The sequence below is a fragment of the Triturus cristatus genome, chromosome 3_2 (genome assembly GCF_964204655.1).
Source record: "Triturus cristatus chromosome 3_2, aTriCri1.1, whole genome shotgun sequence".
NCBI lineage: Eukaryota > Metazoa > Chordata > Amphibia > Caudata > Salamandridae > Triturus > Triturus cristatus.
In genome coordinates this window covers 1,087,657,503-1,087,681,986 of record NC_140584.1, presented here as the reverse complement: position 1 = coordinate 1,087,681,986, position 24,484 = coordinate 1,087,657,503, and the positions used below count along the sequence as shown (strand labels likewise).

The 24,484-nt window shown below is 48.9% G+C and overlaps 1 protein-coding gene across 1 annotated transcript in view; it reads left to right on the top strand.

The window, feature by feature from the left end:
* Positions 1–24,484, top strand: part of COL26A1 (collagen type XXVI alpha 1 chain) — a 779,433-nt gene that overhangs the window by 691,834 nt on the left and 63,115 nt on the right. Inside the window, exons 7-8 of the mRNA XM_085649850.1 lie at positions 4,799–4,915; positions 10,165–10,308. Coding sequence (XP_085505976.1) covers positions 4,799–4,915; positions 10,165–10,308 — 261 coding nt within the window. The remainder of the gene's footprint in view (positions 1–4,798; positions 4,916–10,164; positions 10,309–24,484) is intronic.

Sequence of the window (24,484 nt, the reverse complement as noted above, 5' to 3'; positions counted from 1 at the left end):
GTCTCTGACACCTTGCTCTCTACTGCAAGGATTGCCCCAGCATTGGCAGCGGCTCTCGCGCCAGGCGGGCTTCTGTAGTGTCCGTGCATGGACACGTTCTAGTGTTCTAACTCCCGTGTAACACACTGCACACCCACCCACCACTGACGTCACTGTGTCAGGTGACGAGGTCAATAAAGGGGCCGAGCGCACGTGCTCGTGGCCACTCCCACTACCCCTATCTATGTGTCTGTGTCAGTCATTCCACACAGCATGCGGGCCTAGTGCCCAACATTACAGGCTTCCATTTCAGTATGTCAGGGGCTGAAATGTGATAAGGAGGCTGGAGCCTGGAGCCCAGGGTGTGGCGTGGCTTGGTACTCGCTTAATTTATAATCTTAACCAGTGTCTGGACGGTATTACAGAGGGCATTTTGATTTCAGCTAACGGGGACGCGCGGCACAGTGCAGGTTCTTTCAGATGTGTGGGGTTGGAGCCAGTGCTTTAAATGGGAATAAAATAGTGCAGGTACTCATTTAAATGTGGATAGTGGGCGGGGCTAGGGACGGGGCTAAAGGCAAGACATGCGAAGCTTACTGATTTATATACTAGTTGCAGCACATACCAAAACACGAGAAATGTGTTTCTATAAACAAAACAGCTGAATTTGTTATACCAAACAAAAGTTAAACACAGTGATATTTTAACATTTCCTTGCGTAGTAATATTTTTCTCCTTTTTCCCCAAGCAAACAGACAAACATAGGCAGGCTCTCACACAAAAGAAACAGGTGGGATTAAAGCCCTTTAACCTCCTTACCCCCCATGGAATTTCCTCATTGTGCTGTCACTGGGCTGCCTCGATTCCTTACAACTCAGCATGACGGCGAACACCCGGATTTCATGCAAATGCGCCCACGCTGAGTAGTTCAGCGGGGGCTCAGCTCAGGGCTGTACAAGTACATTGGCTGCCAAAGTGACAGGCAACCACTACTAGAGGCCATTGCGCCTACCCTTCATGAGTACCGGTACTCTCCACAGCAGTAGAGAAGTGCCGGTACTCAGAGTGATAAAAAATAGAAGTGCCGGTACTCAGTACCTGTGAGTACCGGCCCATTTAAAGCACTGGTTGGAGCACTAAGGGCTCGTGTTCTACTTGAAAGTCAAGTCGTCTTTCTAGACCTGCCCACGAAAAAGAAGCTGCACTCTCCAAGCACAACCACTAGATGGCAGGATACGCATAGCCGATATCAGGCAGCCGAACTAATGTTACAGTTCAGTAACGTCTGCCTTTTAGCAGCACGTGTGCGAAATGTCCCATCAAGTTGTCAAAGATTGAATAGTAAAATGGCTGCCACAGTTTCGCTCGAGATGATGCCAGCTTCAAACACGCTTACTATTCCAAAGGCCGGGGGTACATTTCATCTATAATGGTTTCCTGGTAATATTTATTCCTCGCTGGTAAAACAAAATTGTTAGCACCCAGCGTAGTTTCAGTTATGAAGATGCCAGCAATCCTGTGGCCTGCTGATCAGTCCAGGGGGCCCTCGCATATAATTTAGAACCAGATGTTTTATCGGAACCTTGCTGTAACTAAATCTCAAAATCAGTTTACTGCATAATAAATAAAAGCCACTTAAAAAAAGTATAGATAGGAATTCAGTCAGTGATTACTTCACATTTTCAGAGCAGCGCTGAGACACAGATGCAGAAGGAGAGAGAATCCAGGTGTGGACCCAGTGGGCTTACTTTTGAGCAGTCTGTGTGGACCCAGTGGTCTTGCTTTTGAGCAGTCTGTGTGGACACAGTAAACTTGCTTTTGAGCAGTCTCTGTAAACCCAGTGAACTTGCTTTTCCGCAGTCTCTGTGTGGACCCAGTGGTCTTGCTTTTCAGCAGTCTCTGTGTGGACACAGTAAACTTGCTTTTGAGCAGTCTCTGTAAACCCAGTGAACTTGCTTTTCCGCAGTCTCTGTGTGGACCCAGTGGTCTTGCTTTTCAGCAGTCTCTGTGTGGACACAGTAAACTTGCTTTTGAGCAGTCCTTGTGAACCCAGTGGTCTTGCTTTTGAGCAGTCTGTGTGGACCCAGTGGTCTTGCTTTTCAGCAGTCTCTGTGTGGACCCAGTGGACTTGCTTTTGAGCAGTCTGTGTGGACACAGTAAACTTGCTTTTGAGCAGTCTCTGTAAACCCAGTGAACTTGCTTTTCCGCAGTCTCTGTGTGGACCCCGTGGACTTGCTTTTGAGCAGTCTGTGTGGACCCAGTGGTCTTGCTTTTCAGCAGTATCTGTGTGGACCCAGCGGACTTGCTTTTGAGCAGTCTGTGTGGACCCAGTGGTCTTGCTTTTGAGCAGTCTGTGTGGACACAGTAAACGTGTTTTTGAGCAGTCTGTGTGGACCCAGTGGACTTGCTTTTGAGCAGTCTGTTTGGACACAGTAAACGTGTTTTTGAGCAGTCTGTGTGGACCCAGCGGACTTGCTTTTGAGCAGTCTGTGTGAACCCAGTGGTCTTGCTTTTCAGCAGTCTCTGTGTGGACCCAGCGGACTTGCTTTTGAGCAGTCTGTGTGGACCCAGTGGTCTTGCTTTTCAGCAGTCTCTGTGTGGACCCAGCGGACTTGCTTTTGAGCAGTCTGTGTGGACCCAGTTGTCTTGCTTTTCAGCAGTCTCTGTGTGGACCCAGCGGACTTGCTTTTCAGCAGTCTCTGTGTGGACCCAGTTGTCTTGCTTTTCAGCAGTCTCTGTGTGGACCCAGTGGACTTGCTTTTCAGCAGTCTCTGTGTGGACCCAGCGGACTTGCTTTTGAGCAGTCTGTGTGGACCCAGTGGTGTTGCTTTTGAGCAGTCTCTGTGTGGACCCAGCGGTCTTGCTTTTGAGCAGTCTGTGTGGACCCAGTGGACTTGCTTTTCAGCAGTCTCTGTGTGGACCCAGCGGACTTGCTTTTGAGCAGTCTGTGTGGACCCAGTGGACTTGCTTTTGAGCAGTCTGTGTGGACCCAGTGGACTTGCTTTTAAGCAGTCTGTGTGGACACAGTAAACTTTGATTTGAGCAGTCTGTGTTGACCCAGTGGACTTGCTTTTGAGCAGTCTGTGTGGACCTAGTGGTCTTGCTTTTCAGCAGCCTGTGTGGACCCAGCGGACTGGCTTTTGAGCAGTCTGTGTGGACCCAGTGGTCTTGCTTTTCAGCAGTATTTGTGTGGACCCAGCGGACTTGCTTTTGAGCAGTCTGTGTGGACCCAGTGGTCTTGCTTTTCAGCAGTCTCTGTGTGGACCCAGCGGACTTGCTTTTGAGCAGTCTGTGTGGACCCAGTGGTCTTGCTTTTCAGCAGTCTCTGTGTGGACTCAGTGGTCTTGCTTTTGAGCAGTCTGTGTGGACCCAGTGGTCTTGCTTTTCAGCAGTCTCTGTGTGGACCCAGTGGTCTTGCTTTTGAGCAGTCTGTGTGGACCCAGTGGTCTCGCTTTTCAGCAGTCTCTGTGTGGACCCAGCGGACTTGCTGTTGAGCAGTCTGTGTTATCACATCTCTCCATACGGTGTACTGCTTGAGGCTTCAGAAAGTATAAGTTAGTTATCCAGTATGGTGTGTACAAAGGGATTTTCAGTCTGGTAACCAGACCCTTCTCTCAACAGTGTGCCTGGCTCCTTGTCACACAGCTGCCAGTCCTGTATTACACAGACCCCATGCTGGCTTGTAAAGCCCGTGTGGCTGAGACCCACATCCCCTGACTGGGTTCCATGCCAGTAGTACAAGTTCCCAGCTGCTCGCCTCCCCTCTTGTGATCCTCTTCATCCGCTGCGGCGCAGACATCGTAGGGATGTTTGCTTCATCCCAGGCTTTGATGGTGACCTTTCTTGGGCTCTGTGATGTGATGCAAGTGGCAAGGGTATGCAGGAGTCCCACAGCTGCACATGACCGTGCATATTACCTGTGCTTGCGACTCTATGCGAGTGGTCTGCACACATGTAGATGACAAGACATAACCTGCTCTGTAGGCACTTGACCATACATTAAAACCATGTCAGAACTTGCGCTATAAACGCAGGCCCAGAAAGCACAAACCGCCTCCCTCTGGCCCCATCCTCTTGAGCCAGAGTAAGCCAGTCATGGCCTTTTGCCTTTGCATTTCTGGATCGTGTACTTTTGATGCACAGTGATTTTGGCTGAAACAAAACACAGCTGGCTGAAGGTGACTTACCTGACCTAGAAAGTGCTTTCTTTGCACTTTTCAGATGGTAACATGAGTTAAGATTTTTGAGCATTCAGTCCCTTGTTCAGTAGCAGCTGTTTGAGTAGTAACCTTGGACTTCATGGCTATGTCAAAGTTCACGTTGTGCATCATGCTACATTGTAAGTTCACTTGAAAGTGGGAACTGACAACTAGTTAAGCTACTCACTCATTGCACTGGTGACCTTCATCGACAAGTTTCGGCCCACTAAGTACCTAAAAGTGAACTTGACTTTACAGTTAGCCATTCTCCATGTTGTCTTTCTTAGTTTTTCTGCGGTCAGTGGAAGGAGTGAAATCAGTGCCGCGTTTCAACTGAATGTATCTTTAGTTAAGTGCATGTTAGTAGCACCTTGCCTGTAGTTGAATCTAATACACACATAGCTACTTCCACTTTACAAGTCTTGCTGTACACTAACGTTTGCAAAAACTCTCCTCTGTTGATTGATCAGTTTTTTTTAGCACTATGGAATATAGCCCCTTTAATAACTGTCTGTGAGAAGTGTGATCCCTGGGACACTTCCATTCTTACTCTACTAACTCAGAAATCATTTACCTTCCAAGGCAAACATTCAACTTTGTGTGTTCTGTAATCTAACTAGGTCTACCGGGACTGACAGGACCTCCTGGCCCCCCTGGACCTGTAGGACTTCCGGGCCCTCCAGGAGCCAAAGGTGACCAAGGCCAGATTGGAGACAGTGGGCCAGCGGGTCCCCCAGGTATGGCATGTATGTTTCGGCCATTTCTTAAGGTCTGTCCTTCTTCTTCGTAGATTGACAGTAAGAGTGAAGGGATGGACGGTCGCCCGTATGATGCTTTACAGAGTCGTCCAGACAATATTTTGCATATTTCAAACAAATGTGCAACAAAGGTTTTTCACGTCATACATAACACAGGGTCTATGAGTTCAAGCATTCTTTCAGACCCAAATAATGACCCCAAGGTTTACAGAGCAGAAAGTGAACAAGCAGCGGTAGTCAACGGAGGCTGGAACCATGCCAGACTCTAAAGATCCTTTCATCTGATACAATTACACGGGCTGATCTGAAGTGAACTTTCCTAAATAATTCAATTGAACATCTGGCATGCCTGTGGCCCTCGTGGACCAACATGGGCCACCTCTTGTGTTCTGCGACACCATCCTTGCTAATCCCAACAGTATGAGCCGTGGCAAGCAGTGCTTATTTGAGCCATTGGTTTAAGGTGCTCGCCACCAGCACTTAATTGTCAACATCAGCTCTTATACAGCCTGCCACAAGGTAGCAATGTTTGTCTAATTTAGAGATGAGCACAACAGCTTGTGATTCATTCAATATACATTAACATGAATAACACCGGCTGCCAAAGCCATTCTTATAGCTTTGGGTTCCTAGAATAGTCATACTTGTCACACTTGTAAAAGGATGGTTAGGAGTTGATACTGTCACTGGAAGCACTGGCAAAGGCAATGGGGGGTGCGAGCTGTTCTGACGAGGGCCCTTGTACTTATGTTTTTTTTTTTTTTTACAAATTAAGCACTGGGGGCAAGTTTAGTCCGGCCATCGATTAATCTAAAAATAGTTTCACCTTTAAAAATATATTTCCCGTGAACCACACCAGGGAAAGTTTTCAACAGACGAAACTTGTATCAGAAATACTACCTCATGAATGATTAGTTAATTCTTTTTCAGCCTGCAGAGTCAGAAACCTGTTGTTCTTGAGCAGCAGAGGTGCTTGTGTTGACCTATGATTAGTTGCTGTGTGACCGTGTGAAGGTGGCCATTATCCCAAGAAGTCTCAAGCCTCTCCCGTCTGCCTGATTGGCTGCTGGTGAAGAACTGAACCCTTCCTCCTTCCTCTGGTTCTAGCAATATTTGTAGAAATTAATCCCCAGATGATCTTGGGGAAGCTTTCTTTTGCCTCTAAGCGCTAGGAGAGAAGAACATCTGCACATCTATTCCAAGATCAGTGGTGGCTGGTATGTAAGTGGAGCGGGGGACACAAAAAATAAAAATAAAACTAAAATACATTTACCGTCCTTTGCGACACGACGACCTCCTCCTTCGGGCTTCTCAGGCTCCAAAATGAGACCCAGCCAAATCCCCTAACCAATCCTGGTGCTGCTCTCACCAGCATGAGAGCAGCCCCAGGATTGGAGGGAGCGACCTCACTCAGTGCTCTCATGAGCACTGGAGGCGTGCGCTAGACAGCTGGGTTAGAGAAGTTTAAAATGCGCATGTCTGGCTGGACATCGCAAAGGGACATGCGTACTTTAAAGCGCACAGCTCCCTGCTGCCACTCTGCAGCTCTCTTCCCACCCCGTCCTGTCACTCGGCTCGGCATGGGTCGGTTGCTGAAAGATAAAATGGTAATAAATAAACCTTATTACAATTTTTATTTTTCAGCTCTGGCCTAGGGGTTTTCTTTGTGGGGCGACGCTCCTCTGCTCAGAAGGAGGAGTCGCCCCTGTCCAAGATTCTAGGACCGCTTTCCCAAACTTCCTCTCCGCCAAACAACCGAAGCCTGGTTTTCGAGGAGTACCGTTGTTCTCAATTAACATTGTAAATATGAACTCCTAGTGAATTCACCATGTCATTTTTAGGTGCACACCATAAGTTTGCCGATAACCACATTTAACCTTTTGCACAAAATAAGACAATGTCATGAAGTGTTCAGGATAAAACGGCAGCAAACACCTGGTTCACAAGGGGTGGAGCACCGGCAGGTCCCAGCAGTTGGAGCTAGCTAAACAGAACCGAAAACAGTAGTGTGAAATCGCTGTCCCATTTCAGTGTGATCGTTGTGATGTATTGAAGAGCATACAATCTAAAGCAATTAATTTACTAAAAGCTCGTAGCATGAAATTCCGAAATTAAGCTCAATGACGTAAATCGTGGAGGAGGAGCCAGTGTAGGTGGGTTCAGCAAAGCCTTCAGAAACAATGCGACCTTGAGTCACCCTTGAACCTTCGGGGGAAAGAGTTCAAACTGTTGGCACTACAGTTGGGACAGCCATTCACTGATCTCTATCATTTGTGGTACAGGGCGCTTAATAGATGTGTGCCCAACTGTACAAGGCTGGGCTCGAAATATAGTCAAGAACCTCCTGGTATATCGACCTGCGACCCAGGGATGTCCTCAATACCACGCCCAAGTCCTTCCAGAGCCTACAAAACTGCTGGTGCCTCCTAAACTTGTATGCTGTGCGTCCCCCAGCAGTCATGGAGACGGCATACCACTTTGATGCACCAGAAGTGACTCTTACATGAGTCCACGGTGAACCTCTGGACACAGGTCGCATCTCTATCAAGACACATCAAGCCTGATTTAGACCTTGGCGGAGGGGTCCTCCGTGACATACATGACCGATATTCCGTCCACCTTTTTACAAGTGCTTTAGGAAATAATGATGTTGCAACAAGGCACTCTGGATATCCGTCATGTTTATGATGAAATACTTGTTCGCCAAACTCTAATTCTGGCCCGTAGTCAAGGACCCATAATGTTTAAGCCACAAGCCCACAAGAGTTGGCACTAGTCAGTGATTACAGAGTGGCGTTGCTACCACTGTAATTTGCGATATTCTAATTAGGTGCTGGTCAAAGGTGTTCTGTTGTGCGGCATTAAAAGAAATCCTATTGGGGGGATATTGAATCGTTGATCCTGAAGACTCCCGGACTCTAGAAACATACTTCACATGTTTCTCTGTTGAAGCACCTGAGGGTTCAGATCCAGTCTTCTAGCAGCCTGAGGTATTCATGATAAGAGGAATGAGAAGTCCCCCCCAGCAGGCTTCTACTTGGCCCCGGTTTCCTTCAGCTATGTCAGTTGCCTCAACAGTACCAGAGTATGGTCACTAACACTGCGGCATTCTTGCAGAAGCCTTACCCAAAGGGTCTCCGACCGAAAGCTGTAGATCCACATTTTTCTTTTGCCCCCCCCCCCATCGCCCCACATCAGGATCAAAGGATGAGTGAGTTGATTCTCATGTGGATGTAAAGGAGAAATCTATGCCCTTCAAAACCCCATCTCTTACGGGAACTCACAGGATTGAGTGGCTCCGGAGAGGCAATGCTTAAAACCGAGCAAGGATCCGCACGGTGGATAATATGAAGACACAATTCCTTGTGAATTCACAAAAGGTGGAGTTGGTGCCGTCATCCCTCCGCGACAAGGCTCCTGGTGCCAGTTATGATCCTGCATCCCAGTAGACCCTGGGGAAGAGGGCTCGCTGAATCCTCAATGTCTTACACTGCGATGAGTTTTTGTTTTGGAAATTACATTAATGTTTTAAATATCCACAACCCAGCCTTGTATGGACAACTTTATGGCTCTAGACAACTTATGTCATGAACATACATGGTCAGAGTGATGGCCCTTGTGAGAGGCTACTCCTCACTTCATAGGATTTGACCTTTGACCTCCTTCGATATACCACTTTATTTTCACCAGATTCTATTTGTTTGTATAATTGGATGATGCAGCTTGGACATTTTTTTTTGGTGCATTTGGGTGAGGAGTGTGTCCGTATGGTAAATACTGATGGGGAGAAGGGAAGGATGCCAGTATGTTTTTTTAAAACAACATTTGACATGGGGAAGACAGGCAGGGGTGGTGGGGGTGCTCCGCCGGACACCTTTACGTATTTCTTTGTAGTACAGTGATGGGCAATGTTGTTCATTTCTCCTGAGTATCCCTCGTTCCTAACTTAGCTGATCCAATAGATGAGCTGAGCAGGTGACCAGAATTTGGGAGGCCATACACAAAATACATTTTTGCTTGGGGAGCTATGATGAGTCTTCGGATGTCTACATCACGGTTCCAAAAGGCATCATGGACAACTAAGCTTTGATATTGTTGTCCCTTTGTTTCCACTTGGGACTCCTCTATGAGAACCAACTCTGTTACTATCAGTTAACATTCTATATGTTTAAGATATTTTTGAGGATGCCCCCACAGATTTCTATGTTGTTGAAATGGTCCTCCTGCTCCAATTCCCAATAAGTTCGCCTGATCAGCCGGTTAGTGGCCCTTCCTACAGAGTGAGTAAGATGGTGGCTGCTAGGATGACACTGTAAGAGCGTGGTGAAATATCTCCTTGTCTGCTTCTGTTGTCCCCATAGGTGGAAGTGCTAGGCATAAACTAGGATCTCAGGATACCTAGATGCTTCACCCTAGCAGCAGGAAGGTGCCTACCATCCTACTCTCAGCAGTCCCTTGCATTGGACATTCATTTCTATTTTGTGTGTAATAATTGTGCTTTATTGTATCCGGCTCATCGTTCTCACCGTCTCCCAGGAGCTATCTCTTGACTGCTCAGCGAAGCTTTGCCCTGAGTCAGGGAGAGCGGGGGAGATCCGGCCTTCAGACTCAGACGAAGGGTCTGATTTAGATCTCGGTGGATGGGTGACTCTGTCACAATAGTGACAGATATCCCGTCCGCCGAAATTTAAACACAATAGGATATAATGGGATTTATATTTCGTCAGACAAGATAGCCATCACCGTTGTGATGGAGTAACCAGTCCGTCAAGATCTAAATCGGGCCCTACGAGCCCAGCATCCTGGACAGTCTAACATACATGGAGTCGAACCTTGGATACCACTAAATATTCCCAGAGACTGTCATATGTGAGAGTTGCACAACTCCAGTCTCTTCCACGCCCCTACGTCAGGGGTTGCAGGTATGGATGACTTGTATCCTTGGAGACGGGAGACGTGGAGATGAGGCTTAGTCACAGCGGGGAAGTGAAAGACTCCCGCAGAAACTCACATTGGAAACAGGGACTAAATGGAAAGTTATTTTGTTTGTTTGCTATTCCCATTACTATCCGACGATAAGTGCAATAAAACATACAATTAAGACTATTTTCAGAACTTTTGCCGATCCTAACCTTATAAGAATGGATGTTAAAAAATCATTTACAGTCATCTAATTTGATGCATTTTGGTAGGAAGACATTAAACTCTTTCTTCTCTTCTCCTTTTAGGGTTCCCAGGATCACATGGATCGAGGGGATATCCTGGTGAAACGGGGCTCCCAGGCCCCCCTGGTCCACCGGGGCCTCCAGGCCCTCCTCACCCTTTTCCGCAAGGAGTTGTCTACTCTCTGCTGCCCACGGTTGAGAGAGAAAGTATGTGATCGTGCTTGTTAGCATAAGTATAAATGTATTAGTAATCTATAAGGCGCAAAAATTGGGAGAAGGATTCGACCACTTTTAAACCCTAGTGGCATTTACAGCCACAGTAGATGTTCTGCCATTGCCAGTCGGTCGGGTGCAAATGGTAGGCACTGCACTAGGCAGTGGTCTGGTGCAGGCACTGCCCTAGGCAGTGGTCTGGTGCCATGGTAGGCACTGCACTAGGCGGTGGTCTGGTGCCATGGGGACGCTGCCCTAGGCAGTGGTCTGGTGCCATGGTAGGCACTGCCTTAGGCAGTGGTCTGGTGCCATGGTAGGCACTGCCCTAGGCAGTGGTCTGGTGCCATGGGGGCGCTGCACTAGGCGGTGGTCTGGTTCCATGGGGGCACTGCACAAGGCAGTGGTCTGGTGCCATGGGGCACTGCACTAGGCAGTGGTCTGGTGCCATGGGGACGCTGCTCTGGGTGCCAGTCTGGTTCCATGGGGGCACTGCACTAGGCGGTGGTCTAGTGCCATGGGGGCGCTGCACTAGGTGGTGGTCTGGTACCATGGGGGCGCTGCACTAGGCGGTGGTCTGGTGCCATGGGGACGCTGCACTAGGCGGGGGTCTGGTGCCATGGGGACACTGCTCTGGGCGCCAGTCTGGTGCCATGGGGGCGCTGCACTAGGCGGTGGTCTGGTGCCATGGGGACGCTGCTCTGGGCGCCAGTCTGATGCTATGGGGGCGCTGCACTAGGCCGTGTTTCTGAAATAACCTGATGTCCTTACATGGGCTGAATTGCAATGTTTGAAGCTTGCTTTAATCAGGATTTGATTTATCACAGTGGTTTGGGACATGTACTGAAGCACAGCATTGTATGAACATTTTACTGTAAAGGCTGGTTACTAGTTTGCAGACCCACGTGGGGAATGCTCCCTTTTAACTTCCCGCGTGGCTACAAAACAAATTGTAATTTTGCGTTAAGTGGATATGGACTCATCTGCGGTAACCTGCACGCGTTGCCGGTTTCATGTCCAATCAATCTCTATCAGTCCCACTTTCCTCCTTGAGTTGCTTGTACCTATCACACTCATTGATTGAGGGAGAAAAAGAATGGGAGGGAACAGGAGTTTGGGAAAACCAGAAAATTATGGAATGTGGAAAATAGTGTGAGAGAGATGGGCAAGAACGAAGGGTGGATATGAGTAGCATTGTGTATGTAGCAGCTCTCCAGAGGCACCCCATTTCAGGAGTCGGCACCACATGAATGGTTTGAAGCAACAATCATGGTGACAAAACATTGATACATTGCATAGCAAATCACAGAGGATTGGAGAGTGCCTATAACCCGCCCCTTCCTCTGTGATTTGATATAGGTCACAAAGTGCACTTTGAAAGGAAGAAAGACAGTTCTGTCTCGCAATGTGTCTTATGTACAGTGCAACCTGAATTTGTTTTGTTTTGAATTCTGTGATTTTGCAAATCACAGGCTTGGCAACAGCAAAAACGCTTTGTGCAACTGCTTGCACGATACGTTCTTCCTCAATTTTGAATATCTCATCTGAGAAAATGTAGCTGTTGTATAAAATTCAAAACAGACATCTCCCTCACGACCAGGAACTGAATCAGATTTTTAATAACAACAATTGTGGACCCATAAATCCATAGGAATGTGCATTCATAAACATTCTATGCGAGTTAAATCTACAATGTAGGCAATCAGTTTTTCTGGAATATGAACAATTCTGAAATTGTATTCAGATAATGTTTACATCAATCTGACCAACTGGGATGACTGCCTCCATCAAAAAAACTAGGGATTTGTTGCCTGTTCTAGTGATTTATATACATATATATTTTCTCTCGCATTCATCACTAGAATAGGCAACAAATCCCAAGTTTATTTGATGGAAGCAGTCATCCAAGTTATATATATATATATAGTGAAGCGATGAAGAGATATTGTTTGAAAAGGACTTAGCAATGAACAGGCTTGAACTTTCGAAATATATCCTTGAAATGGGAAATCATTTCACAGGGAGAGCAGGCTGTGGTTATCAAGACATAGTCCTATAAAATTAATTACTTCTGTGAGGAGTAACTGGGTGAGCTGTGGAGGGATTCTCTTGGAACCAGAATTACTTCCCCAAGGTAGGGTAGGTTGGGTCTTAGGGAGGGAGAAGCTAGGATCAGTGCTTAATTTGAGCCGGTGGTTTTCGGTGCTTGACACCGGCACTTAATTGTGAAAAACAGCGCTTATGACAGTCTGCCACATAGTGGCGCAGTTTGCTTAATTTAAAGAAGAGTGCAATAAGAGTTGTTTGTTAATTCAATATACCTAAAAAATGACTAATACCTGCCCCCCCCCCCCCCCCGAGCCATTCTTATAGCTTTGGGGGCCTGGAATAGTCTGAATTGTTCCACTTGGAGGTTAGTAATTGTGTTGGTACTGTCGCTGGCAGAAGAAATGGGTGGTGCAGGCTGCAGTGGCCTCATGACAAGGGCCCAGCACTTATGTTTTCACAAATTAAGCACTGTCTGGGACGGAGGAGAGATTTGATCTTAGAACAGGAACTACTTCTGCAGGGAGGGCAGGTTGGGGGAGCAGAGTTAGGGCATTATAATAGAATTCATTGCAGAGGAAAGGCAGGCATTCTAGCACTCCCTATTACTCTGTAGAGCTGCTATAGCGTCCTACCCCCCCCCCCCCCCCCCCCGTAGCTGAATCTGCAAACCCACCCCTCTCCCTTTGGAAGAGAAGGCCTTCTTTCCTTCGACCCCAGTCATGTTATCCTTAGCTCATGTTGAAGCCTGCGATGTGCTCAGACTTTCCACTAGCATCCTGGGGGGAAGAGCGGGAGGGGAAAGGGATGCTCCGGCCCCAGGATGCATCAACGCCTGCTGAGCCAAGGAGCTTTCCAAGAATATCCAGTGGTGGACTTAACAAAAGAGAATTTTTACGGTTTGATAGGCAGCAGTGATAAACAGAGAAAGAGGGATGGAAGAGAAGAAAAGAAGGTGTCGGTGGGCAGAGGAGAGAGACATAAAAAAGAAAGCGGCAAGGCAAGAAAGAATGAATGAGGGCTTTGAAAGTAAGTGGCTAGAGAGAGATTGGAGAAGGAGACAAACTAAATTGAACGAGATGAAGAAGAAGAGAGGGCAAGGAAGGGAAAGTGAAACGAGACAGGGTGAGAGCAGAAGAAGAAAGCATGACAAACATGGGAAATAGAGCGGGTAGGAGAGAATGAGAGGGACAAGGGAGAGGGACAAGGGCAATAGGAGGCATGAGAGAAGGATGACAGAAAAGTGGAGTTCGATGGCGGCTCCTCCGCTAAGGCGCAGGAGCGTCACCCCACTGCTTTTCAGCAGTGGAAGGAAAAATAAAAAAATTCCTGTTGCAGGCGTAGCAGCTTTGCCAGGCGGCGCGGGGCTGCTTTGCTGACAGAGTAGAGTAGGGGAGGGGAGGAGTGAGTTGCACTCCCTGAGTTGCGCATGAATGTTTGGCCGGCCCTCTGGGGCCGGCCAAACCTTCATGAGCTTTTTGTATGTTCTCCTCCCAGGCTGCATTACAGCCTGTGTGGAGAACATGCCCAGGCTCCCTGTCCCCCTTCTGAGCACCGTGGTTTGGCGCTCAGACCAATCACAACAGTGCAATGCAGCATTGTGATTGGCTCAGGGGAGCCTCAGCCTGGGTGCTTCCTGTGCCTTGTTCCGGCCAGAGGAGAGACGGGACGAGAAGGACGCGGTGAGGGAGGACGCGGCAAGGAGGTATGTTGAATTGTACTTTTTATTTACCCCTCCCCCTTCCCCTCCCTCCTGCCTCCCCGCCACCACGATCCATGCCAGCCGCCACTGGTGTAGCTAAGAGACAGAGGGAGAAAAAGATGGAGAAAGAGTCTCAGAGTGATGGTGCTCTGCAGTGTAAGACTGCTGAGCAGGAACAGAGTGGGCATGGTTCAGAGATGGGTGACCAAACGGTATGGAGGCCGATTCCGGGCAATTGCTGTAAACATTCAGGACAAAAGGTCAACATTCAGGACAAGAGGTACATTTTACAGACCATCTGTGGAAGTCAAGCAATAATATAAAAGTAAACAAATAAACGACTGACATAGTTACAATGCGAAATATGTTTGTGTTATTAGGCTTGTACAATACATAGCTATCCTGAGCAATCGTTTATGAACTGAACTTACTCAAACATTAACAAACATAGCAAACATGCACATACCTCAAAGCCTACTTATTGTGTTTTTTTTGCAGTTTTATATAGTGCAAACTCAACCAGAGGGTATTGGAGTGCTTTACATGAGCTCCAGTTACGTTACACAATGACACATTCATTTTTGGTAGGCACAGGGAGATTAAGTGATTTGCCCAGAATTATAGGATGTTGAGTCAATGCGGAGACTCGAGCCTGGATCCCCAGCTCCAAAGTTGGCAGCTCTGGTCTTTCCCCTTCTTTTTTATGGAACAGTAAGACTATAACACTTCCTTCACTTGGTATAGGCTTGGGTCTAAGGCTTGCTAGAGACAATTTCCCCTTGATAACCTGCCAGAGTGAAAACACACCAAGTAAACACCAACAGGGCAATGACCAGGTTGCCCCTCCAATGGTGAAATGGCAAACCAGGAAGCCTGCGGCCGATAATCCACTGACAGTAAAGGGTGCATCATATCACACTCCAACAGTTGAATGCACCTAGGTTGTAGCAACATTTGATATGCACAGCAGGCTCTCACCTATTTTGGAGTTCAATGTAGGAATAACCACCAATAGGAATGTGCATACCAGACATCCCACTGAAATGGAGACGTATCCAAGGGAACCAACTAACAGCGAGACACATGGCAGAGAACTCTCAAACTGATTAATACTAGGAATCCAGAAACAGAAAAAACTACTCAAGGTAAAAACTAAAAAAGAAATGTGTGCTAGGAAGACCATCACCGGGGATACATATGCTATGTAATGACGCGGAAAGAAGCTGCCGATCTCAGTCAATGTTGAAATGTAAGCAAGGTATCCATCGAAAGATAAACAAACGGGAAACATGCGCTGTGTTCAGCTCCATAAAATAATGCACTCCATGTCAACCCACCAATATCGACCCATGCCCTGAAAACCCAAAGGGTTAACAGAGAACCATGCACCATGTAAACCCCAAACAACAAATGCACCGTAGGTCTACCAAAAAGAAGTAACCATGTCATGCAAACGCACCAATGTGGAAAGATGCCCTGCAGAACTCACTACTGTGAAACTCACACAAATCAAAATGTAACTCATCATCATGCCACCCAGGATCAAAGCACATGGAGTGTGAACGGAAAGGCTGTAGGATGTTATCTGTTTTATAACACAAAAAATGTAAATACCTGTAAATGGACTGTGCAATTATTTCAAAAAATATCAGCAGCTTGGACAGCACAAATTAGACGCTTTTTTGTACATCTGGACAGTAACGGAAACAAATGTTAATAGGATTAACATTGTGATACTTTACTTGGTGATACTAAAATTATAAGTATTTGCTGAAACCTGATTTTCACACATCATCATGTGTGTGCTGTATAGTTTTACCATACAGATTTATCAGTATATAATGCAATTTAAGTGGTCATTTCAATGGAAAATGTGCTGTCTGTAAATGACAATGCGCTAGCACATCATGCTAGAACAATACATTTGGTAAAATGTGCTACAAAATGCAGAATATTACACTTTTCTGCTCTCCTACTGAATACATTTTCTATACTTGTTCTTTTCACATAATAATTGATTGTAATTGATGGCATCACCCCCACTCTGAAAACTGTTCTACACGGCATTCAGGCACGGGTTCCCTTCAGTTTCCTTCCCTTACATCCTTGTCACCATTGAACACGATTAACGCCTGTTGCTGTCTCTAAATGTACCTCTTCCACTAGAGCTCATTGGAACAGGCGCTCTCAGCCACCCTCTGAACCACTAACCCACTCCAGAACTGATGATGTCCAATTCTAGAGAGTCACGACCAAGCAAAACCAATGCCATGGCAAGGAAGCCTGCCTGATTGGTATTGGCCCTTGCTTGGCAGAGAGTTTCTTGGAAGGCATTGGAAGCAAAGTGGAATTTCTTCTGAATGACACAAAACACACTCCCCCCCCCCCCCAACCAACCCCGATCCTTGCATTCAACCTTGGTCAGTGACCCCCAGCACCAAGAGTCATTCTTTGCTTCCTGATATCCACCACTACCTTCAAGGACAACAATGCCACTCACCATGCAGCAAAGATGCCACCTTGCAGCAATGTTCACAACCTCTCATCAAAGCTAAGCACCATATCCCCGTAAACAAAAGTTCAAAAAAATTGTGTTCTGATCAATCTTTTCCAATCACAACTGCAGGGACGTGTTGACACGGTGCATCTCAGAGAGCCATGCTACATCCGCGTTTTCATTCTTTCAGCCATTGTCGTTTCATCCTCCCTGTAACTTCCTCTGCACACCAGCTCTTCCACCCACAGTCCCAGGGATGAGACTTTACTGCTGCAGTGGGGTAGGGACGACAGAAGGACGGACATTATAGAAAAGAAGTGGAACTTTAAAATGAAAGGTCGAATGAAAGGTTACTGCAAATGTAAAAACTACATTTAAAGGCGTGTTTATTGCTCCTTCACTTTCTGAACTCCAGCACTGGTATTTTGGGGGTTCAGCGGCAGCCCCCGCGACCCTACTCCCAGTGCCTAGGGCAGCAGATATGGCTACTGCAGTAATACAGGCACAGCTTGCACATGCAGGGGCATAGCTACCATTGGTTCTGCAGGTGCAGTGGCACCGGAGTCCTGAAGGGCCCATCGAACCCCGACAATGCTGTACTTTACTAACCCCTAACAGCTGCCCAAGGGGCCTTTTTCCTTGCTTGCTCCAGGGCCCATGGCATTCTTGCTACTCTAATGTGCACACGCAGCAGCTCTCTGCACCTACAAATCTGGGCCCTGCGTGCTACTGGAGGGTCGCGCCCTACTACACCCTACTGGGGCTGTCTAACATAAGACAGAGGAGGCTCAGATGCCTAGCAGCACTAAGTCGTAGTACCAATACACGGTTAAGTCTGCCATGCTCTGCTTCTGTGGCCCTGCTCCAACCCCACACCAGCACGCCTGTACTCTGACACATGCACCTGAGGCAGTCATCTTAAAGCGGCGATGCTCTTCAGTTGTCACTCAACAAGTATTTAGAATGGAAACTTATATGTTATTATACAGATTCATAGAAGCACGTGCCAAGTGTGGTGTTGCGGTCTAGGCCGCGGCGCGCACGACGTGCGACATCACCGGACTTCCGGCGGCGGCCATCTTGGACTCGCATTAGCGCGCCGATTCAAAGGGGATCGGAGCTCCGTACCGGCGCTCCTGCTGGCAATTGTAAATTCGAAATAAACACCCATTCCACACCACCACCACGACTACTATCTTCTGTGGGGGGTACCTCCTGAGAGAAAGGGGCAACATTACAATGGCGACGAGGAGGTGAAACGGCCCAGCGCTGCCTCCAGGGTGAGTGCCACGTGGTGAGCACGCTGTCTACACCCACGGTCACCACCCCAAACCGGCAGGAGCGCGGCAGTGTCACGGAGAGCGGCAGAGGGCACGCATCAGGACGGAAGGGCCCCGACTGAGCCTGGTTCAGGGCGGCAGCAGCCCGGCGGTAAGGGACAGCGCCAGGGAGAGGCACGCGGCCAGGCAACTCCACGCACCGTGGCGGGGGTCACAGGAAGACGCGCGGGAAGAGGAAAATCCGACCAAGACGACGACCCAAGCGAGGGGAGCTCCAGCGGCACCAGTGCGTCGAGAGGTTCGAGCCCACGGACGCGGCGGACGGAGGCTGGGAGTAAGATGAGTACCACATCGACCGGGTTGCCGAACCCAGTACCCTTCCTAACGAAGACGGGGGTTCCGGAGATGCCGTGGGAGGACTGGAAGCGGTATTTCTTGAACTACCTGTTCGTTTTAGAGGAGGAAGGCGGCGAAGAGTTCTCGAGCACACGCAGGAAGAGGATACTCTTACACCATCTGGGGCCGGCAGGTCAGAGAGTGTATGACGATCTGGTGAAGGTAGTGCGGCCCACAGGAGACGATGACGTGTTTCAGCACGCGATCGACGATATGGATGCCCATTACCGCCCGACGGTGTGTACAGCCGTCGACAGGTACAACTTCTACCACAGAGCGCAGCATAAAGGGGAAACGATCGACCAGTACGTGGCGGCGTTACAGAAGCTGGCTCTAACGTGCAAATTTGGGACCTTCCAGGAAGAGTTGATCAGGGACCAAATAGTAATGCATGCGGCGAACACGTCCATCCAAGACAAGCTGTGGGCCAATGGCGACGAACCCCTTAAGACAGTGGTGGCCATGGTAAAGAAAGCCGAATTATCCAAGAGGTGTGCAGAGGTGGCGAAGAAAGACCGCCTCCCGGAACAAGCGGTGTGCAGGATAGAGGAACGGAAGAGCCGAGAGGGCCAAGCGGCGGTAGAACAACACAACACGCGACCATACAGGAAGTCCACAACCAAGGGCGCGAAACAGCAAGTACAGGGACAGGGGAGCACCAACACGTGCTACAGATGCGGCAGCAATAGACACGCCGCCAACGACAAAGGGTGCCCAGCGTTCTGGGCCAAATGCACGTACTGTGGCCTGATGGGCCATTACGAAAGAGTATGCCAAAGGAAAGTGCCGAGGCAGCAAGTGAAGTATGTGGCACAGGAGACGGGCAATGAGGAAGAAGCGGAAAGCCAGGAGGACGAAGAAGAGATCCTGATGATAGAGGATCAGATATTGGGGATTGACGGGGCGGTCGACAAGAAACCCAGATGCGACATGAACATCGGGGGAGTGAGAGTCACAATGGTTGCAGACTCGGGTTCCCCCTACACGATCATAAGAAGGAAGATATGGGAGGAGGACTTCGATCCGGTTACAACTCACCAACTGCGTCCCACAGACATCCATCCTGTGACATTCACCGGGGAACCCATACCGATGGTCGGGTATTGCCCCCTAACCTTCGAGTTCAAGGGTAGAACGTGCGAAGGGAAACTATACGTGGCAGAAAAAGGGCCATCAGTATTAGGATGGAGGGATCAAGGAAAGCTTGGGATAAAATTGAACCCGGGAGGTCGTGTCCAAGTGCTCATGATGGAGGAAGACCCGGGAGTGGGAGCAAGGCAGTGGAAAGAGGAGTTTCCAGAAGTCTTCAGAGAAGATATAGGAAAGTTAACCAAATTCACGCACCGAATAAACCTGAAGGAAGGAGCCCGACCGGTGTCACACAAAGCGCGGAACATTCCATTCCGCACCAGAGAGGCAGTACAAGAGGAACTGCGGAGGTTGGAGGACAACGGGATCATTGAAGCCATCGACAATGCGGAATGGTTGGCCCCCTTAGTTGTGGCACAGAAGCCGAACGGGAAGGTGAGGTTGTGTGTGGACCTCAGGGAGCTCAACAAAAACATCGTAGTGGACAAGTTCCCTCTTCCCCGCATCAACGAGATGCTGGCCAAGACCAAGGGTGCCAAGTGGTTCTCCACGGTAGATTTAACGTCCGCATACCACCAGATTGCACTCCACAAATCGTGCAACCATCTCACATCGTTCATAACGCCGTTTGGGTGCTACAAATTCTTACGGATGACGTTCGGGCTGGCCTCTGCTGCAGCAGTGTTCCAAAAATTGATGTACCGCCTGTTCAACAAGATGGAGGGAATCCAGTACTTCCAGGACGACATCTTGGTGATGGGAGCCTCCAGGGAAGAACATGACCGGAAGCTGGCGGGCGTACTGGCAGTACTCAAGCATAATGGTCTCACAGCCCAGTGGGACAAGTGCAGGTTCGGAATGGAGAGTGTCACGTACCTGGGGCATGAAATCAGCCAGGACGGCATTAAACCCAAAGCGTCAAACGTAGCGGCTATCAGGAACGCACCCACACCGTCGAACAAGGAGGAGGTACGGACGTTCTTAGGGATGGCTGAATTCTACAGCAAGTTCGTATCCCACTTCGCGTCAAAGACACACCACCTGAGGTCGATCCTGAAGGACAAGACGGCGTTTGCATGGAGGGAAGAACAACAGCAGGAATTCGAGAGGATGAAGGAAGAAATATGCGGTGCGGTACCCATCCAAGGATTCGACCCAACGGCTCCCACGATCCTGACCACAGAAGCGAGCGACCAAGGTCTAGGCGCAGTACTAACTCAACAGTCCGCACAAGGAGCGGCGGCCACGATCAGCTTCGCATCCCGCACGCTGGCGGACAATGAACGCAAATTCAGTGTGATAGAAAAAGAGATGCTGGCCGTGGTGTGGGCGGTGGAGAGGTTCCGACAGATCCTGTGGGGAGGAAGATTCCTTTTGCGAACAGATCACAAACCCCTGGTAAAAGTCCTCACGTCCAATGGCCATGAGCACGCAACACCGAGGATCGCCAAAATGACGCTACGACTCCTCGACTAAGTGTACGACGTGGAGTACATACCCGGTACCAGGAACAGAGTAGCAGACTACCTAAGCAGGGCAGCAGCGAAGGAATCTGCAGAGACACAAGACACAGAAAAGTGGGCAGAGTACGCAGTGGCGTTCATGGGTGATCACGAGAAAGCCATCAGCAGGCAAGAGTGGGAAGAAGAGTATGAGGCTGACGAGAAGGTGAAGGCAGTCAAAACGTATGTGACGCAAGGGTGGCCGGAGAAGAGGCTACTCAGAGAAGAACTCAAACAGTACTGGGAAATCAGAGAAGAACTGTCGTTGGGAGACGACCCATGTTTCCTGTTCCGGGGTAACAAGGTAGTGCCTCCGATGGCATTGAGACCTAGAGTGGTGGCCTTGGCCCACGAAGGGCATTTGGGAATCGTGAAAACGAAGGGAAGAGCGAAGGAGGACTACTGGTGGCCAGGGTTGGACCTCGCGGTGGAACGACACGTCAGGGCGTGCGAACAGTGCAGCAATGCAGACAAGACCCAAAGGATGCTGCGTCCACCACTGGGGTGTTTTGAGTGTCCGGAAAACCCGTGGGAAGAAATCTCAATAGACGTCCTAGGCCCCATACAGGACGCCAGTGGTAACCAGAAGTACCTCACCGTGGTCGTGGACAGATACTCGAAGTGGCCAGAAGTCCATGTGGATGGGAATGCGGAGACAGACACCATCTTAGGATTCCTCACGGACATATTCATCAGGGAAGGAATCCCCAAGGGAATCCTAAGCGACAACGGCCCGCAGTTCACGTCGACCAAATGGGAGGCCTTCATGGACAGAAATGGGATAACGGTCCGACGTACCCCCGTCTACCACCCCGCGGGGAATGGAGCAGTGGAGAGATTCAATAGAGTAATAATGGGGTCGGTGCAAGCTGCAATCGGACAAGGGGCAAGCTGGGAGAAGGAACTTAAGCGTTTGCTATGGTCTTACAGGATAACTCCCACTTCCACAGGCTACAGCCCGTTCCGTATACTGAGAGGAAGAGAACCGTTCACCCGAGACAACGTGGCATGGAAGAAGCTCACCGTGCAGAGTCATTGGTCACCGGCAGTGGTGCGCAAGAACTTGGAGAAGGCGCAAGCCGTGTACACGAACTACTATGACTCAAGGCACAACACCAAGGAAGTCGCACTGGAAAAAGGGGAGTGGGTTAGGGTGAAGCTCCCAACACCCGGGAGAAAAGGGGACAGCAAATTCACGCCACCATTCCAAGTAGTGGAACCCTACTCCACATCGGCCTTACTGAGCGATGGGAAGATATGGGCCCAAGATCGCATGGCAAGATGTACAAGGGCAGAGGAAACAGAGCACAAAACGGAACTGAACAACAAGGACGAAACCCGGTCCACACCGACGACGAAGGGAGAAAGGAGAAGACCGGAAGGAGAAGCGGGAAGCTCTCCTCAAGAGGCCTGGTGTCCAAGAGGAGGGGGAGTTGATACACCAGGACTTAGTGACCGAGAGATAGCGATAGAGACGGAGTTGGGTGGTCCTGAACTCAATGGAACGAGTGGAGCAGCATCCCCGAGTGGGGGGGCCACCACTCCAACCGCGAGCACAGGAGGTAGGAGAACACGCTGCGGGAGGAGAATAATGCTGCCACGAAGATTCGAAGAGTTCAGCCTGGACCACAAGTGAGACTGTACGCGTGCGAAGGGGGACTTGGCATGCTGTGTTATTAAAGGAGGGAGATGTGGTGTTGCGGTCTAGGCCGCGGCGCGCACGACGTGCGACGTCACCGGACTTCCGGCGGCGGCCATCTTGGACTCGCATTAGAGCGCCGATTCAAAGGGGATCGGAGCTCCGTACCGGCGCTCCTGCTGGCAATTGTAAATTCGAAATAAACACCCATTCCACACCACCACCACGACTACTATCTTCTGTGGGGGGTACCTCCTGAGAGAAAGGGGCAACATTACACCAAGTGCTTGCAAAAACGTAACTACTCCTCTGGTGACCTTGAGGTTCGTGTCCTTCATGGCATTAAACTGTTTCAGTGACGCAACCACTCACCGTGAAAGGGGAGCAGGGCAACATGATTACAAACACCCCGAGTCCTGCGGAGAAATGCACAGTTATTCAGGTCGGAGGGATTATTGGGGTGGGGTGGGGGGAAGGGGAGGCTTGCAGTATAGACGACGCATGTGCATTGTCACTTGTGACAGCAGCGGTCGTGTATTCTCTGCCATCTGCTGTGATTCTGTGGGAGAGGACGTGTTCAAACACTCGACCTCGCAGTGATGGCCAAGGCCGAGGGCACTGCGTCACCAATGACAACTACCACAGAGAGAACTGAATTAAAACGAGTGGAATCCCTTCATCTAAGATGTGGTGACTAGTGGCGTAGAAAGAAATACTAGTTGTAGTAAAGAGTTCCTGTCAGTATACTGATATCCCAAATGTGAGCAGCAGAGGGCAGCAGAGCCTTAGTTTTCTTAGGTTGGAACCTGGCAAAAAACATTTTGGGCGGAGCATTCTCTGGCATTCATGGTCGGTTTATTGCCTAACGTCAGACTTTTACTAATCCGAACAAATTGGCTTTGACAGGTGATCTCTGTGGCCTGAAGTTAGGCGGAAGCAAGGACATGTTCTCCCCCCCCTTTTTTTTAATTTTAATTTAGCGGCGAATAACGTCAGGCCCAGCTGTGCTTGGGATAGTTCAGGTGGTGGAGAGATATGGGGGGGGGGGGGGGGGAGGGGGGGGAGTGCTCATTTCCAGACATGTCAGAACTCAATAAATATCCCCCACAAACAGAACACGAGGGATGATGCCTCGTTGAAAAGTGGCGAGAAAACTTCATAGCACGATCATCACTAAATAAAGGAGTGTTCATCTGTTGCCCAGAACACTGCAAATATCTGGTGCCAAAGCAGTTCCTTTTATTTTTATCACAGTGCCAATCTCTAAATAGGTCAGTAGCTGCTGTTGGTAAAATTTTAGGTCTGGGTGGAATTTGCTAAATTTCCCTAGGGCAATGTGAACATTCTTCCGATGGTTTAACGGGGTCTCAGCGCCAGGATACCCTTGGGGTGACAGATGCGCTTAACAAGAACTAAATACATACATACATACAAATGACACATAATTAATTTCACAAACCTATTGTGAAATTAGACAAAATTACATTTCGTGTTATTTTCTAGTGCTAAATGCATCCACATGCTATTTTAATAGCAGACACCACGTGGATGTATTTTGTACTAAAAACAAAAAAGCAAAATCGAACGTGACGCAAACTACACCCGCTCATCGTCTGTTTGTTGGCCTTGATCCTGTAATAGGATTTTTATCTGAACGACATCTTAGTTCTGCAAAGTGGGATAATGGTCTCATTGCGGGTGTTTCGCAGAAGAAGCATAACGTGAAATGCTGTAAATTACACACGGTTGGCAAGACCGAGGCAACAGCGGAGTACGCTGCTTCTCAAACTGGGCGGCCAAAGAGTGGAACCACCTTCCCGGGCACCTTAGGGCGCCTCATCACTCCGGGAATTCAGGAAAGGACTCAAGACCTGGCTGTTTAAATGAACAGATCACCACGAAGCAGCTAGCAACCCGAGCACCTTGCTTGAAACCCTCAAGGGTGATTTGCCGCGCTTTATAAATCCTGATTGATTGAAAATTATTCTGGTGTAAACCAAATTTTTCTGGGGCTTAACAAGT